At 41.6% G+C, this 16,802-nt stretch overlaps 1 protein-coding gene across 1 annotated transcript; it reads right to left on the reverse strand.

The window, feature by feature from the left end:
• Positions 1-365: 365 nt before the first annotated feature.
• On the reverse strand, positions 366-15,137 carry AGXT2 (alanine--glyoxylate aminotransferase 2). The gene is made up of 14 exons (XM_074166174.1): positions 15,083-15,137; positions 13,866-13,951; positions 13,255-13,439; positions 12,820-12,943; positions 11,928-12,022; positions 9,389-9,482; positions 8,198-8,291; positions 7,052-7,152; positions 6,310-6,402; positions 5,355-5,487; positions 4,614-4,702; positions 2,905-3,054; positions 2,444-2,542; positions 366-482 (listed from the first exon to the last, which is right to left on the reverse strand). The coding sequence occupies exons 1-14, from the start codon at positions 15,135-15,137 to the stop codon at positions 366-368; spliced, it is 1,515 nt and encodes a 504-aa protein (XP_074022275.1).
• Between the last annotated feature and the right edge of the window lie 1,665 nt (positions 15,138-16,802).

A 16,802-nucleotide genomic window follows, 5' to 3' on the forward strand; every position in this document is an offset into this window, starting at 1 on the left:
AACAACTTTATTAATTTGGTGTCACTCTTTCTAAAAATTACCAGTTTTGTTATGATTTTCATAGATGCAAGATTAATGTGTGTCTGCCTCTCCATCTAATACCCCGTTAATCCCATCAGGGTTTTTTACGCTGAGCTAGAATAGGTGTGCAGCTAATCCGTGACACCACGGCAGAACTGAACTGTATGTGCACAGAATGGATTAGAGCATATTCTTTATTAAACACTGGATCTGCCGGACTGCTCTTACAATTACTGAACATGTATTTCATCTTCAGACTATGATTTTCTCATTCAGTCTAGAATAGCGCAGAGTCTGGGTGGCAAGTATCAGGGGTTCTGTGTGCATCTCATGCAAGGAACAAATCAAGTCTGTTTTGCAGCTGTTCTTTCCACATGTCTCTGTAAAGCAGTATGAAATACTTCCACAGCAAAGTCAGCATCCTTTTTAGTGATGCACATAGGAGGTTTAATTCTAAATGTCTGAGAAGAGAGAAAAAAAAATGAAATTCTTAAAATTGTATGAAAAGCATACAGTTTCTAGCACACCATCTAGGTCAGCACTCACCTTCTGCCCAAAAAAATCTAATCAAAAATGTGAAAAATAGTAGTATAGGAGAACAGCAGAGCAGGGACTGAGGCTTCTGAGAAACACACATGGAAGTGGGGGAGTTTTGGACTTGGCAGCATCCACTCCCTGCTCCACTCTTGTAACAATCCAACTGCCTCCAAAGGAGACCTGACTACAGCATGTTGTGTTTGCAGCTCTGCGGTTCCAGACAGAGCTGGTATAAAACCTTAGCTGGGTTTGTACTAAGGTGTATCTTCCTTTCTGGCAGCTTTGCCATAGGGACAAGTAATATCTATTTAGAGTGGTAACCTCTTGCATAGCATCAGCCGATTTGGTGTTATATTATAGGCTTTTTTAAGGCTTCTAAGAAAATATGGGCCGCAAAGATGATCAGAGGGATGGAGCACCTCTCCTGTGAAGACAGGCTGAGAGAGCTGGGGTTGTTCAGCCTGGAGAAGAGAAGGCTCCAGGGAGATCTCATAGCGGCCTTCCAGTACCTGAAGGCGGCCTGCAGGAGAGGTGGGGAGGGACTCTTTTTCAGGGAGTGTAGTGATAGGATGAGGCATAATGGTTCTAAACTGAAAGAGGGGAGGTGGAGGATGAGATATTAGGAAGAAATTCTTTACTGTGAGGGTGTTGAGAGACTGGAACAGGTTGCCCAGAGAAGCTGTGGATGCCCCATCCCTGAAAGTGTTCAGGGGCAAGTTGGATGGGTCTTTGAGCAACCTGCTCTAGTGGGAGGTGTCCCTGCCCACAGCAAAGGGGTTGGAACTCTGTGATCTTTAAGGTCCCTTCCAACCATTCTGTGTTTCTGTATGAAATAATCACTAAATGCTAACTTTCAGTTAGGGTACTACAGCCTGAATGCATGTTGATCGGGAAGGGGTATATGCACAGTTTAACTTGTCAAGAACGTAGGTTCTTAAATCCAAATGTTTGATCTATACTATAATGTTTCCAAGGGTATTTAACTTCCATAATAATCTTAAACTTTCAGTTTAAATTTTTCTGTCATCATATCACAGGCCTTTGCTGCAGCAAGAGTCGAATAATGGTCTTTTGCTACAGCCCCAACCGAAGCGAACACTCACAGATAATCAGCAGCCTCCTGAGACAGAATCAGACTTCACTACACTCTGAGCTGCAGCCTGTTACCCACGTTCTGGTCTGTGACTTGCGGAAGAACCGATGCAGTGTCCTATTTATTTTAACCATCCTTCATCTACCGCATTCATGACCCAGAGGAAGCTGCTTTGTGTCACGGGGCTTCGCTGACCTGACCAGCCCGCAGGCAGTTCCCCACTGTTAACTTGCACACTGTAAGAAGCTGGTGACACAGTGCCCTGGGTACAGCACAGTGCATCTTCAATTGCTGTGGGCTGACGGCCATTCACATGCAATTCTCACTTTTGTGCTGCATTACTGAACTAGCTCTTAATGATTTTTTCTTTTTCTTTTTTTTTAAATTACCATCCAGGTGGAACATTACCAGGTCTCCAAAAGGAAAGAACTAGCAAGACTAAACTTGTTCTGTGCTGACAGATCAGGTGATAGCCTGAACAGTAGCGAAGACTTATCAGACCTGAATATTGCTGATTTCTTCTAATGTATACACATTATAGCACATTTCTTTTCTAAGGGAGGTTGTCCCTCTAAAGGAAAACTGCAAGCTTAGAGGTAGTTCAGCATACTTGAAAAGAAACAAACAGCTCCTGCCCAATCTGTAAATTAAGCAAAACTAAACAAAGGTAGTTCCCAAGAGTATACGTTTCCTAGTTTATTCACTAAACTGAAGTTAATTTAGCTTGAGGGAAATGGGATGTGGTTCATAAGGAGAGAAAATAAGCTCTATGTATAACCAGAGGTTCAGTACCTGACTGTAGAGTCCTCCTCGGCCAATCAGAACCCCCATGTCTTTACAGTCCTCCCAGATCTGATTGATTTCTTCAGCTGGAAGAGGCTGGCGACTCTCCTAAGGAAAGTGAACATTAAATTTCATATAGATATTCTAAAGTAGTTCTATGAAAAAAAGATATATATTCCCGTCTCTCTAATAATTCCTACCCCCATCTCTGGCTGAAAATATCAGCTGCATAGTTTATGTGCTTTCTAAGATCCCTTTATGCAATTAAGGTACACAAGTCACTGTTTACTCAAAGCTTGTGAAATATTTGAAATGCTGAAACATTCTGGCTCATTTTAAGCCAGCGCAATGTTTTCTTACTTCACTATCTGTTTCTTAATAGAAAATCTTCCTGTTATTTCGACAGAAATAAAATGTGATAAAACTCTCAATGGCACTGTAAACTGAAAAGAATAAAGTAAATCACTAACCTTATCTGTCACCATTTCTACTCCAATCATAAGTCCCTTGCCACGGACATCTCCAACAATCTCAAATTTATCCCGTAGTTTAGCCAACTCCAGTAGCATATATGTTCCCACATCCTCACTGTTTTTCTGTAGACCATCTTCTTCAATAGCCTGGTTGAAATGAGGCACAATGACAGCGTTGCAGGAAAAGCTTCCAATACCTTCTGTTAATCCCCATTTAGCTTGATGACACATTATGTTTATCTCAATTCCTTGCAGACTGTATTCCTTCAGTAATACGATCCTTACATTTTTCTTTTCTTACAATCCTCTAGTGGCATCACAGTACAACTGAACATAATATTTTGATGTTGTCGTGGCATTTTTCACATTTTACTTACTATTTCATAGCCATAATCCAGTAATTGACATGTAGTCATAACTGAAAAATACCTGACCAGCAGAATTATTTTCAAAATCTTACCAGAAATATTTTAACTCTTTCTCCAATATCATGAGAAGAATATAATTTGACAAGGCATACCTATGTATATTAGGCAGCCTTTAAGGAAAAAACTTGAGTGTTTTAATTAGATTCATCGACACCATGCTTGTTAATCGCAGTCTTTTTTTTTTTTTTCTTTGGTTCCTTACTCTGCTCTCCTTAATCAAAGTTCTGACATGCAGGCAGCTATCAGCACTGACAGATACAAACCGTTTTATGAGCTTAATATTTACATTAAGAACATTCACAAAACAAAACAAAAAATACCATTACAGGAGTCAAAGTGGGTGCTCCTCATTTTAATTTTCTCTTCCCCCCCCCCGACTTTTCTTTAAACTCGATTTTATTCTTCTTGGCCCTGACAACCTCCTTGAACTTATTTCAGATCCAGGATCCAAGTTACCTCAGAGCCAAAAAAAACCCAAAACAGGGGTTCAGGCTTATCATATTTGTAAATTGTTTTTTCAAAGTATTTTTATTTATATGATGAGCCATCTTATAAAATAGCTTAAAAAAACCCCAAAACACTCAGGAAAGTAACATGAGTAGAAACAGTGTCTGCTGTAATGAAGTGAGACTAAAGGAAAAATGGTCTGTCCATGTCCAAGACAAGTTAAAGAGTGACTTTCTGCCCCATTGACTGATTTTCTGCTGGATAAGAGATGAAATTTGTTGCAAATTTTTCTATTGTCATTTTCATGAGGGTTTTGTTTTGTTTCTTTTTTTTTTTCCAAAGGAATTCTGAACTTAAATATTTTTAACTATCTAGTCATTAAGAGTTCTTAGGCATAAGGTAAAAGCTGTGGAGTTAAAAAGGTTTTGTTAGGCATGCATGCCAGAGAATAAATCTGGTTTAGCTGAGGATTTGTGTAGTTGAAAGAGTTAGCTAAGGCTTTTGAGAAAGTGCTTTCCTACATTTCTCTTAACAAAGTAAAGGAGGTGAGGGAGACAAAGAAAGATGATTCTGAAAACATAATTAGAGGACTCCTATTCATTCAAGAGTGATGACAATTTTGCTATGGAACTAGGAAAAAATAAATTTCTGCTTATCCGTAAGGCACATTGGCCATGTATGCATAATACATGCATATGTTCATGTATTTTATACAGTTATTTTAAAAATTGCCCACATATAACTTTATAGTAAGAATAAATGTAAACATTTTTCATCTGATGCTACGAGAGAGAGTGTGGAACATATAAATTTATATAACATTCTCCCTACATCAAGAACTGCAGCTCCAACTACGCAGGCCAAAGGACTTCCTCCAAATGTATTAAAGTGAAGGTTTTGAGCCAAGGCACTTGCAATCTCTAAAAGAAAAAGAAAACACTGATTACTCTTACAGTTGCCTTATGTTTGGTAACAGTACTTATCTGCTTAAACTTAACAGTAAAGTCAAATTTGTTGTGCTTCAACCCTGATTCTACTGGAGACAATGCAAGTATTCTGTGCAAAATATGACTATTTCCCAAAATTATAGTGTCTGGCAGATACTAAACCCAGACTTTTTCAAAAAAGTCACACTTCTAACATATGCTGTCAGTTGTCCCCTTAAACAGACATCTACAAATTTTCTTCACTAGATTCAGTCAGTCGTTTGTACGTATCAAGTAGTTGGCCAACATGCTGCCTTATATACTCGCAGTACCTTGATTAGTAAAACGGTGAATTTACTGAGGATTTTCAGCACCTATGACTAGCTCTACCAATGACTCACATGGTCATTCCTTCATCAGTTACGCAACTAACCCCATTTAAATAAAGCTTTGCACTGATATAGCACAGCACTTGGTAAAACAAGTGAGTAATGAGAATGCAATTTATTTGTCAAAAGACAGATTGAGATGAAGATCATTAATAAAGCTCAGCTGTTTGAACACACATCTCTCCAGTAAGTAATTATTCTACAGTATATTTTGTAATTGCTCTATTTTAATCTTTAGCAGAACAGAACACTTGTACCTTTTGTTGTAACAACAGCTCCCATTGGAAAGCCATTACCAATTCCTTTTGCCAAAGTAACAATGTCAGGGACTACATCATGTGTTTGAAATCCCCAGAAATGGCTGCCTGTCCGTCCAAATCCTGTCTGTACCTTTCAAAAGAAAAATCCAGAGAAATCCCCATCACTTTCTCACATTTTACAATATGTTTTCTTTTTCTTGTCCTTCTATTGATATTGATTTGCATTAAACTGCAGCTACATCTGCAGTCAACTAGTATAAGGTAGGATCCTTATTCAGATGGCTTTGCACAAAATACTCTTTGTTGTAATTGGGTTTTGCTTTCACATGTGAAAGAGACAACACATCAGCACGTCTTGGGCATGGTGAGATGCACAAGCTACATCTTCCATTTCAAAAGGGAGAGGAAACGCAGTTGCTTACCACACTCCAAAATTGCAACCCCATGATTGTTGGTTTTTACTACTGCAATGCTTGATGTATGCATCCCCATCACTTTGAAGTGTTTGCTACTATTTCAGAATAGCTTTAGCTAAGCAAAATGTATTTATAAAATATATTTGCAGAGGTACAGCAACCATTTCCCTCGTAGAGTTTAATGTATGCAACAACACTCATAAGAGCAACTGTTATTGTGACACACCTCACATCACAGCTGGCATTTATTAGCTGCGTATTTGTAGACATTTACCACTCCTAGAAGATAAGGACTGAAGTCTGCTACTAACATTACCTGGGTCTAAAATCAGAATACCACATAGCAGAATAAAGACAATAAAAACTGGGAGGCTTCTATGGTTGGAAAGATGCACTGTGTTAAACTTAAGCTATGACATGTATAGCATTTAATTTAGATTATTTCCAGGCTTCTGGTTTGCATTCACTTGGATTCTTTTAAGACGACTTTCAGAGGTACCCCAAACCCCAGATCTCTTATGTCAAAAAAAACTCACTTCATCTGAAATACAAACGCCCCCTCTTTCCCGTACTAGCTGATAAGCTTCCTTTAAGAAACTCCTTGGGTACTGAACAGCTCCATTAACACCCTGCCAAGACAAAAAAAAAGACAGTGTCGTCAGAAACAGAAAATGAAACACGAGTTCCACTATGTGACTATCCTACAGTGAAAAAATACCAGCAGCCCTCAGGTAAGCAAGGCTGTTGTCTCAAGTTTCCAGCTTCAACAGTGAAACTGCTTCAGAAAGTTCCTGCTCAGGTCCCTCATTCCCATTCCACAGAGCAGCTTGCACCAAGAGAATGAATTCTGTGGCCACCACTTGCTGGACATGCTAAAAACATAGTGGACAATGTGGCTGTGAAGAGGTGGGAGGGGAATTGAGTTAAAGTTTACAGAAATAGTAAAGAAAAAAGCAGTATGAAATTTGCAAGAAGGTATTAGAAACCAAACGATTGCATGCTCCATACTTGCCACTTAGATGCAGAAGTGTGTACGTTTAATCATGATCCTCTGTTTAATTTAACCTCATAAGCAAAATTCTGGCTCCATTGAAATCAATGCCAAAAGCTGAAATTTTAAGACAGTACATCCATTGATTCAAATACTTAAGGTGTTCAAGGTGTTGAAAATAATATAAATCAGCAGAAGTGTATGTTCAGGATGTAGCTAAAGAATATCAGATTTGAATGTTTCACACTGTTTGTGCTATCACAATTGAGAAATGGCAAACTACCTACTTGAATTGGTTCAGCGATAAATCCAGCTATTGTCTTTGGCACCGAGGTATGCAGAGTATCTTTGAACTGTTCAATGTACTGGCCGTTAGCCTGACATATACCTGTTTACAGGGGAAATAGTTTAAAGGGAATTTACTTAGGATGACACAAAACTAGCTTCAAAATATGAAATTACATATCTAAGAAACAAGTACTATCTGACTGCATAGTAAATATCACCTCTCAAATACAGAGTAGAAGGCTAAACATTAAAGGAGAGTGTCCCCTATTTTCTCTTAAATCATTTATGCTCTAAGGAATGCCACTACCAAAACAGCAAAACAAAGGTGCCAGACAATAAGATGTTACACATCATGTGAGTCAGTAAGTTGTAGGTTAGAGAAAGTGTTTGTGAATCACCTACATCAGCAGAAGGAATAGGCAGACACTTTCTCAGGGGTTAATAAACATCAGCATAGGACATGAAGAATCATTAGGTTAGTAGAGGTATGATGATTCTGGAGAATACAGCTGCATATGTCTATATTGAAATAAAAACAGAGCAATTAGTATAGCAAATGCCATTCGCTAGGAAAGGCAAAGCTAAAAAGAAAACATTCTGTTATGTACGCATGTGGATTTAAATAATAAAGAGCGCCTGCTGAAACAGTGGCAAAAAATTACTGCAATTGCTCTTAAGAGAAGAGCAGTAGAAGAGCTTTCACGCTGTGCTGCATCTGGAATGTTTTGCTTCACGTGACACTTTTTGCCTACCACTGGCTTCAGGTTGTCCTTACCATTCATATTATTCCAAAAGAAAAGCTGGAGAGCTGTCAAAACTTCAGAAGCAGCAGAAAACACCCATCAATGTTTCTGTTCTCTCAGATGTGCTAAACTGACTTCCACAGCTTCTAGATCTGATCATGACAAATGCTGGAAACAAATGCTGGGACTTTAAGAAGAAATCTGAGAATATGAGGTGACACCTGCCCAAAATTTTTCTCAGTGGGAAGCACATGCCTGAGGTTCTCTGCAATATTTTCTTTGGTCGTCCTTGCAAATACTAACCAGAGGTCTACCTTCCTTGAGGAAGTAAATATAACCTATTTCCACAGGCCTCTAGTATTCTCTAATCTAAAAGCCAAACAGTTTTTGTCATTGACCAACCTTCTGAACAGCTGCATTTTCGAACAGTTTGCACCGGAGAATCTCTACAATGGCTGCCTCCCCATGGGCCACGAAAAACATCTGGTAACATTGTCTGTCAAGCATAAGAGAAATAGCTACAAGATTTGATGACACCCTTTCTAAGCAATGCTTTGATCATACTTGGGGATAACTAATGAAAAAAAGCTGAAAAACAGTCTGTTAGTGTCAAAGGGCATACGTAGCTCAAGTGGCTTGTCTGAAGAACACTTTGTGGAATAATACCAAACATCACCCTCAAGGAATATAGTTGAACAGAAAGAGAAGGTTTGGAAACAACAAGTTTTGACTGCTCCACCAATAGTCACTTAATTGTTGATTTCCTTTGTTTTGTTCTTTAAGTTAGTAAGCAGTTTTGGTTATCTGAGAGTAATAGCAACATTTTTAGAGCTGCCAGTAGCACTTCAATAATCCGAGGTGTGATAAAAATCTGCAAAATACAGGAAGGCAGGCAGACCTAGTGGAGTAAGTACAGGCTGGAAATTAGGAACTCCAGCCTTCTATTCCTGACTGCTGATGAAACACTGCATGACTTCAGGCAACTCACTGAGCCACGTTGGGAGACTGCTATAAAGGAGCCTTCCTAAAGCCAGTGCTGTGGCTGAGCTACCACCAGTACAGATCAGAGTAGCCAATGACGGTTTCCAGCAGACAGAAAGACATTACCATTTGCTCAAGGGCAGAGAGATAACATATTGCCATTCATCCTCAATATATCTTCTTAACAGTATGTCTCCTAACTTGCTGAAATCAGTGACATAGGGTTTTTTTTTCCTTCCAGGGGATAATCTACTTCGGACCAGCTGAAAGCAGCTTTGCAGACTTGCCAAAACAAACTTGAGAAAAGGTGTTCTAAGCATCGTTATTTTGCACCTTACATAGAATTCCATGCAAGCACCAAGCGTGAATAAAGCACTATAAATCATGACCACTCCTGTTACGGCTGTCCCGACTCCACATTAGCACAAATAACTACAGAGAGAAGGAACGGGGACCTTGTCACTTGTGCTTACACAGAGCAGAAACAGCTACACTGGAGTTCAGTTAGTAACCACAAAGCACTCTGAGGACAGAAAATATACTAATTGTTGAAATATTAAAATAAACTGTCAGGTAACCACATTATTAAAAAAAAAATCATAAAAATCTCACCGTTGAACAGCCAAAGCCATTGGCAACACCATGCTTATAAGGACCAATAGATGTCAGTCCCAGGGTGCAAGCGCTGCCTCCATGGTATGCTCCTCTGTGCAAACAAACAAAGCACATGAACATCACTCATTTCCAAAATAAGACTGTAGCAATATTAGTTCTGAGAAGGCATGCTTCTGAGCTAAAAAATTATTGGGAAAAATGTACGTTGTTACACTCAAAACAAGACGATTCCTACTGCCATTCTTTGCTCTGGTTTTGGAAGATCCATGACTGGCCATCTGCATTGGTTTCCTGAAATCTCAAATGTTAAAACCGTGAGGTAGTTTTCAAGGAGAAGAGAACAATGACTGGAACAAACAGCAATTCAGACAGTGTCTCGCAAAGTTCTGCTGTAGCACCTGAGCCCTATAGAGCAAATATCTCTGTTCTTTGAATCTTGGGAACTGCTGCTCTCTCCAGCAGATGCTGCCAATCATTAAACTACATGGTGGTTTGCTGCCAGTTTTATACACAAATCAAAAGTTCATTAATGAGACTATACAAGCTAGGTGGGTACCCAATGTTCTGATGAACAGAATAACAGAAAAATACAGCTCTTCATAACAAGGCCTTTTATTCTAATATTTAAGGCTGCCTGGGATGCATAGTAAAAAGAACTGCTTACACTGGTGCTTAGATAGCACTCACCCTTGCACCACCTCTGTCATTAAGCCAGAAGAGTTGTTTGTGTACCTGTGCAGTGAACTATGGTTCAGGGATCTGGCAGAAAAATAAGGCAGCAAAACAAATAAAAGAAAAAATTGTTCAGCAAGCTTTCAGCCACAGCAGCTCCCTGCTGTGGGTCACTGCACCGCTACACCAGAGGTACCTTTGGACCCTCACAAAGAGGGGCACTGCAGGACTGGAATGATGGAAGGCAGTAGTGATTCACACAGAATCACACAAAATTGTAGGCGTTGGAAGGAACCTTCAGAAATGGTTTAGTCCGACTCCCCTGCCAAAGCAGGTTCACCTAAAACAGGCTGGATAGGAACGCATCCAGGTGGACTTTGAATATCTCCAGAGCAGGAGTCCACAACTTCCCCAGGCATCCTATTCCAGTGTTCTGGCACCCTCAAAGCAAAAGAGTTTTCTGCATGTTCAGACAGAACTTCCTGTGTTCCAGCTTGTGTCTGTTGTCCCTTCTCCTGTCACCAGGCACTACTGAGAAGAGCTTGACCCCATCCTCTTGACACTCACCCTTTACATGTCTATAAGCATTGATGAGATCCCCTCTCACTCTTTGCCGGTCTAAACAGAGCCTCAGCCTTTTCTCATATGAGAGATGCTCCATTCCCTTCATCATCTTCGTAGCCCTCCGCTGGACTCTCTCCAGTGGTTCCCTGTCCTTCTTGAACTGAGGGGCACAGAACTGGACACAGCACTCCAGATAGGGCCTCACCAGGGCAGAGTAGAGGGAGAGGATCACCTGCCTTGACCTGCTGGCCATGCTCTTTTTAGCACCCCAGGAGACCGTTGGCTTTCTTGGCCACACGGGCACATTGCTGGCTCATGGTCAGCTTGCTGTCCACCAGGACTCCAAGGTCTCTCTCTGCAGAGCCGCTTTCTCAGCAGGTCAGCTCCTAACCTGTACTGGTGCATGGGGTTATTCCTTCCCACATGCAGGACCCTACACTTGCCCTTGTTGAATTTCATCAGGTTCCTCACTGCCCAACTTTCTAGCCTGTCCAGGTCTCATTGAATGGCAGCACAGCCTTCTGGTGTGTCAGCCGCTCCTCCCAGTTTTGTGTCATCAGCAAACTTGCTAAGGGTACTGTGTCTCCTCATGCAGGTCATTGATGAATATGCTAAGACCGAACGCAGTACTGACCACTAGGGAACACCGCTAGCTACAGCCTTCAACTGGACTCTGCGCTGCTGATCACAACCCTCTGAGCTCTGCCATTCAGCCAGTTCTCAATCCATCTCACTGTCCACATCTAACCCACACTTCCTAAGCTTACCTGTGAGGATGTTATGGGAGACAGTGTCCAAAGCCTTGCTGACGTCAAGGTAGACAACATCCACTGCTCTACCCTCATCTATCCATCCAGTCATGCCATTGTGGAAAGCTATCAGATTGGTCAAGCATGATTTACCCTTGGTAAATCCATGCTGGCCTCTCCTGATGACCTTTTTTTCTTCTACATGCTTAGAGATGACATCCAGGATGAGCTGTTCCATAACCTTTCCAATTGCCGAAGCCTGCTCTGGCCCTGAATGAAGATCCACCAAGGCTCACCCCGAACACAGAGACTAGACTCTTTTCTAAGTAACAAAAGCAAAAATTACAGGTTGTGTTTTGTATGCAAACTAGTCCTAATATACTGTATCAAATCTTCAACTCCTGTTTTACTCCTCTTTGTCAAATAAAATAAATTTATAGCATTCTCCTCAGCAGATGTGGGGTTGAGGAGTTCTGTATTATTTCGTGGTTTAGGCATACAGAGACTGTTCACACACACAAAGGAGTTTTGTGAAGATCTATCATCATTACCTTAAAGAGATGATGTCAAAGTTACCAGTATGTAGCCTTGCCATGAGCATGGCCAAATCATTGGCTTCCGACCCGCTGTTGGTTAGGTAAACCACCTATGGGAGGATGCTTAGGATCAGCACAGTGCACAACAACCACCTTCTTGTTCAGCATCAGACCATGTCACTTAACAACATTAGGAGCTATAGCCTATCACTACCACAAGGTGATTTACACTGCAAAAAACTTAATGTTGCCCATACATTACAGATGAGAACAAAAATCAAGCTGATCTACTCTGAGGGAACACAGAAAATCTTTAGAAGTTGGAGACTTCAGGTTTTCCTAAGACGGAACCGTGATTCAAAGAAAAATGAAAGTGTCTGGGTCAAACTGAGCATGACTGACTGAACAGAAAACTTTCACATAGGTAAAAAGGGCTGTACGGTATCCCCATGCGTTAGTTACTAGGAGTGACATCCACAGACACAACTGTGGAATAGAAGAGGCAAGTAGAGCTTGCTTACTGGGAACAAATGAGAATTAAGGGATATCCTGAATAAAAGTTCTGAGATTTGAAAACAGTTCAAACTCTAGTGTCACTACTTTTAAAGTTAATTTTCAGAAGTAATTGAGATTCTCCAGTGCTTAAGTATGCAGATGATTTACATTTTAAATTTTTTTAATTTTTAAACTCTCCTTTCATTTTTTAAGATTGCAATAGCCTCACACTCTTCTGCTAACCCAATTTCATTTTAAGACCAGTTTATTTTACCTGAAAACAAACACAATATTTTTCTTACTGTTTCTCAGCATATGAAATGTCACATTTATGTGGTTTATTTATTTAAATGTCAGTAAACTTCCCTTCCCTAAACTTCTCCAGCCCCTGCTCCTTTCGGAAGCAAAGTACCTTAAGTGGATCTGGAAGAAGAGAAGTTAGCTTTTCAGCATACTCGTGGATTGACGGGTGCATGTAGATATTAGTGGTATGCCACAGGCGAGTAAGCTGTTTCTGGGTAGCCATAGTTACCTTCCTGCATGTAGCACAAGAAGAGACAAAGGGATTGAATTCAACACAGATGTGCACATATACATACACACACCTATCCACTCTTAATTCTGAAAATGCAGACCCTGTGCCATTTTCCAGAGGGATGAATAAATAGACAGAATTTATGAACTATTCAAAATGTAGTGGAAATTGACCTTAATATAAGACATACATGACCATTTAGTGAATCATACCCTGGTTTTAAGCTCACAGTGCCACAGACTAACAAAGAAGAAACCCAACATAGCTATATCTTCCTGTGTTTTATAGTATAAATCAAACTAACAAACTCACGGGTGACAGTGACCAACAGCGACAGTGACAATTCCAGCAAAGAGATCAAGGTATCTCTTTCCTTCATAATCAAACAACCACTGCATATATCCTTGGTGCAGCAACAATGGCTTCTTGTAATACAGTCGCAGTGAGGGAGAAACATTTTGTTCACGAATCTTTTGCATATGTTCATACGGATAGGACTGAATGGAATAAAAAAAAAAAAATCAGTATCCCTTTATGCTTTCTAAAGATCCAGACTAATGGAGCTGTAGTGGATCACACAGATTACACAGCTGTCTAGAACAGTTTTTCACAGAACTAAGATTTTAACAAATTTTGGCACATAAAGGGTCTTACAAACCTCTGAAACTCAGCTTTTGAAATAAGACTGCTGTTCTGCATTTACCTCTTCCTTAAAGTTTTTCAGATCAACAATTTAGCAGTACGTTACAGAACTGTCACACAGCTATATCTATATGTTAAATCCTGGTTGTAACATAATTGTTTTTTGCCCAAATTAGCTAATTTTACAATCATATTTAATGCACTATTTATAGCAGATAAACCTGTCTCTCAGATGTAGTAATGTAGTCTTACTTAACTTCAGTGTAATAAGTACGACTTACTTTGTATTGTTCAGGTACAAAATCGCAAGGAGGCATTTTTGCTTGTGGGGAGACAAAGCTTTTCCATTTCTGCTGCCTAAAGGCAACTGCAAAATAATAAGAGAATTACCAAACACTTATCAAAGTGCGCATCTGAAAGTTTCTCAATAAGCTTGTTTAGAGAGCACACAAGCTACGATCAAGGCAAGTTTTAGGTTTGGGGTTTTTTTTTTGTCTGAGAGATTTTCTTGGGGTAAAACATAATTAAGTAACATCTTTGTAAAGGCAAAATATATGTAGATATATATGTATATGCAAGCCAGGAGCCCAGGGTGACCACAGCACAGGTGGTGCTCTCAGCAAGCAGGGTGCAGTCCCAACAGACCTTAACAAGGTGGGCAAAGCAGGGTCTACTGAGAGTGTCCCACATAAGTGGAGAAGATTAATCAGGTCCAGGGTCCACCCAGGGAGGGCACAGGAAAAGGCCCCTGGTGAAGGCAGCCCAGAGGGCAGACAAGGTGTGCCCAGAGCCCTGACAACTCTCATTGCCATCTTCCGTCCTCTTTCCAAAATCCTAAAACCATTACACTATCCTACCTTTCCCTTAACTGGAAGTGTAATCAAGCAGGTATCAGAAAAAGTTATCATTTAAGTATGTTCTCTTTCTGTATCCCTAACAACATCTGCTGAGAACTACACATTTATTATTAAATGTCTAAGGTTTTAAACAGTTTATAAAGCAGCTTAAAATGTAAATGAATTAAGAATAAAGTGTCCTGGAATAAAGTACATACCCTGCACTTCCCTTACAAACACTTACAGCAATAATGTAGTACTTAATCATCAACAAGGGTCCAGTCTCAAAAGTATTAATTGAAAACCGTACGTTAGAAAAGTTTTGCTTTTGGGATCTCTTTCAAAGGGATCTGCATCGACACCAAAAGTGCTCCTTTCCCCAACAGATACAAATACGATGCTGCAACCAAAAACCCCGATGAGGGTGGCCGTTCAGGGAGACAGCTGAGCCCTCCAGGCCTCCCCCGCTCAACCCAGGCCTGCGAGGGCTTTGGGCAGAGCCCGGCGGGGCGAGGCGTCCGCGGCGGGGCGAGCCGCCTCACGGCCCGGCGGGGCGCCCGCCTGGGCAACCGCGGCTGCCCCGTCCCACCGGGACCTGGAGGGCCGCTACCCGCGCCTCCGGCACAGCCGAGCCGCCTCCCTTCACGGCCCTGCTGCCTTACCGCTGCCGAGCCGGTGGCTGAGCCCGCAGAGGAACAGCCCGAACCCCCTCGCCATGTCGGCCGGTAGCGGAGCAGTGCCGGGGGGAGGCGGTCCTGCCCCCGCCCCTCCCGTCCGCACGTGCCGGCGGGAGCGGCCGTTACTGCCTGCCGTTGGCTCCAACGGCGCCGAGCGGTCATTGCCGTTATCGCCGGCCGGCAGCCGAGTACCGGCGACCTACTACTGGGGAGGAATAACCCCATGCACCAGTACAGGTTAGGAGCTGACCTGCTGAGAAAGCGGCTCTGCAGAGAGAGACCTTGGAGTCCTGGTGGACAGCAAGCTGACCATGAGCCAGCAATGTGCCCGTGTGGCCAAGAAAGCCAACGGTCTCCTGGGGTGCTAAAAAGAGCATGGCCAGCAGGTCAAGGCAGGTGATCCTCTCCCTCTACTCTGCCCTGGTGAGGCCCAATCTGGAGTGCTGTGTCCAGTTCTGTGCCCCTCAGTTCAAGAAGCACAGGGAACCACTGGAGAGAGTCCAGCAGAGGGCTACGAAGATGATGAAGGGAACGGAGCATCTCTCTTATGAGAAAAGGCTGAGGGTTCTGGGTCTGTTTAGCCCGGCAAAGAGTGAGAGGGGATCTCACCAATGCTTATGAACATGTAAAGGGTGAGTGTCAGGTGGGTGGTGCCAGACTTTTCAGTGGTGCCCAGCAACAAGACAAGAGACAACAGGCACAAACTGGAACACGGGAAATTCCATCTCAAAAGGAGGAGAAACTTCTTTACTTTCAGGGTGCCAGAGCACTGGAACAGGCTGCCCAGAGAGGTTGTGGAGTCTCCTTCTTTGGACATATTCAAAGTCCACCCAGATGCGTTCCTGTGTAGCCTAGCCTGCCCTAGATTTGGCAGTGGGAGTTGGACTAGATGATCTCCGAAGAACCTTTCCAACCCTTACCATTCTGTGATTCTGTGTAAAAGCGGGATGCTCTCTCTTGCCTTCCTTCATTACCTGCCAGTGCCTCGCAATACTAAAAGAAATCAGATTTGTGATGGTGTTCCATGGAGTGGTAACTAGCGTTCACTGTAACTAGACACAATTGCCAGTGAAAGATATTTCACAATGATTTTGGTGACCCTGGATGCTCCTAAGGCAGAAGATTGAGTACTATCTTCACGTACCCTGAGAGGCAGTCAGTCCCACTTTTGCAGGAAAACTGCCTGATCTTGCTGCAATGGGTTAGAGATTTGTGCTTTCTACTAACAGGGCAGTGTTCACATACCTTAGTGATGTCTAAAGAACAAAGTTAAAAGTTTATCAAAAAGTTTCAGTTGGGACACGGTTGAGGCATCAAGGAATGTACCTAACCTTGAATAGTATTTGAAACAAAACAATGTGTCTTATGTGTTCCTTTGCAGTTGCTGACTTAGGCAGAAGATGCCAAAAATTGTAACTTGGCAATTGTAAATTGAACCAAATTGGAGCCAAGAGTGTATCCCAAACTAACTTTGGGTAATTATAAAGCTAAAATATACACTCCTTTGTGAATAATGAGCATGCTAATCAGGTAACCATCCTAAATGTTTTAAACATGAGCTTAGATGCATATGTATAGTTAGGAATGCTGAATGAATCATTATTGACCAATCAGCTGTATTTTATTGTTATAAACACTGGGCAGTTTGAAAGGTGGGTGTGCTGGCTGCTGTTAGGAGCCCAGCACCCAGTTTTGCAGAATTGAA

This window comes from Numenius arquata, chromosome Z (assembly GCF_964106895.1).
Source record: "Numenius arquata chromosome Z, bNumArq3.hap1.1, whole genome shotgun sequence".
Lineage (NCBI taxonomy): Eukaryota > Metazoa > Chordata > Aves > Charadriiformes > Scolopacidae > Numenius > Numenius arquata.

Excerpts from the sequence above, each read along its gene's own strand:
- AGXT2 (XM_074166174.1), bottom strand. The coding sequence starts at position 15,137 with ATGGCGAGGGGGTTCGGGCTGTTCCTCTGCGGGCTCAGCCACCGGCTC. Across the intron at positions 7,153-8,197 it reads AAAATGCAGCTGTTCAGAAG|GTATATGTCAGGCTAACGGC; the intron begins GTTGGTCAATGA and ends CCCTGTAAACAG. Across the intron at positions 6,403-7,051 it reads TTATCGCTGAACCAATTCAA|GGTGTTAATGGAGCTGTTCA; the intron begins GTAGGTAGTTTG and ends TTGTCTTGGCAG.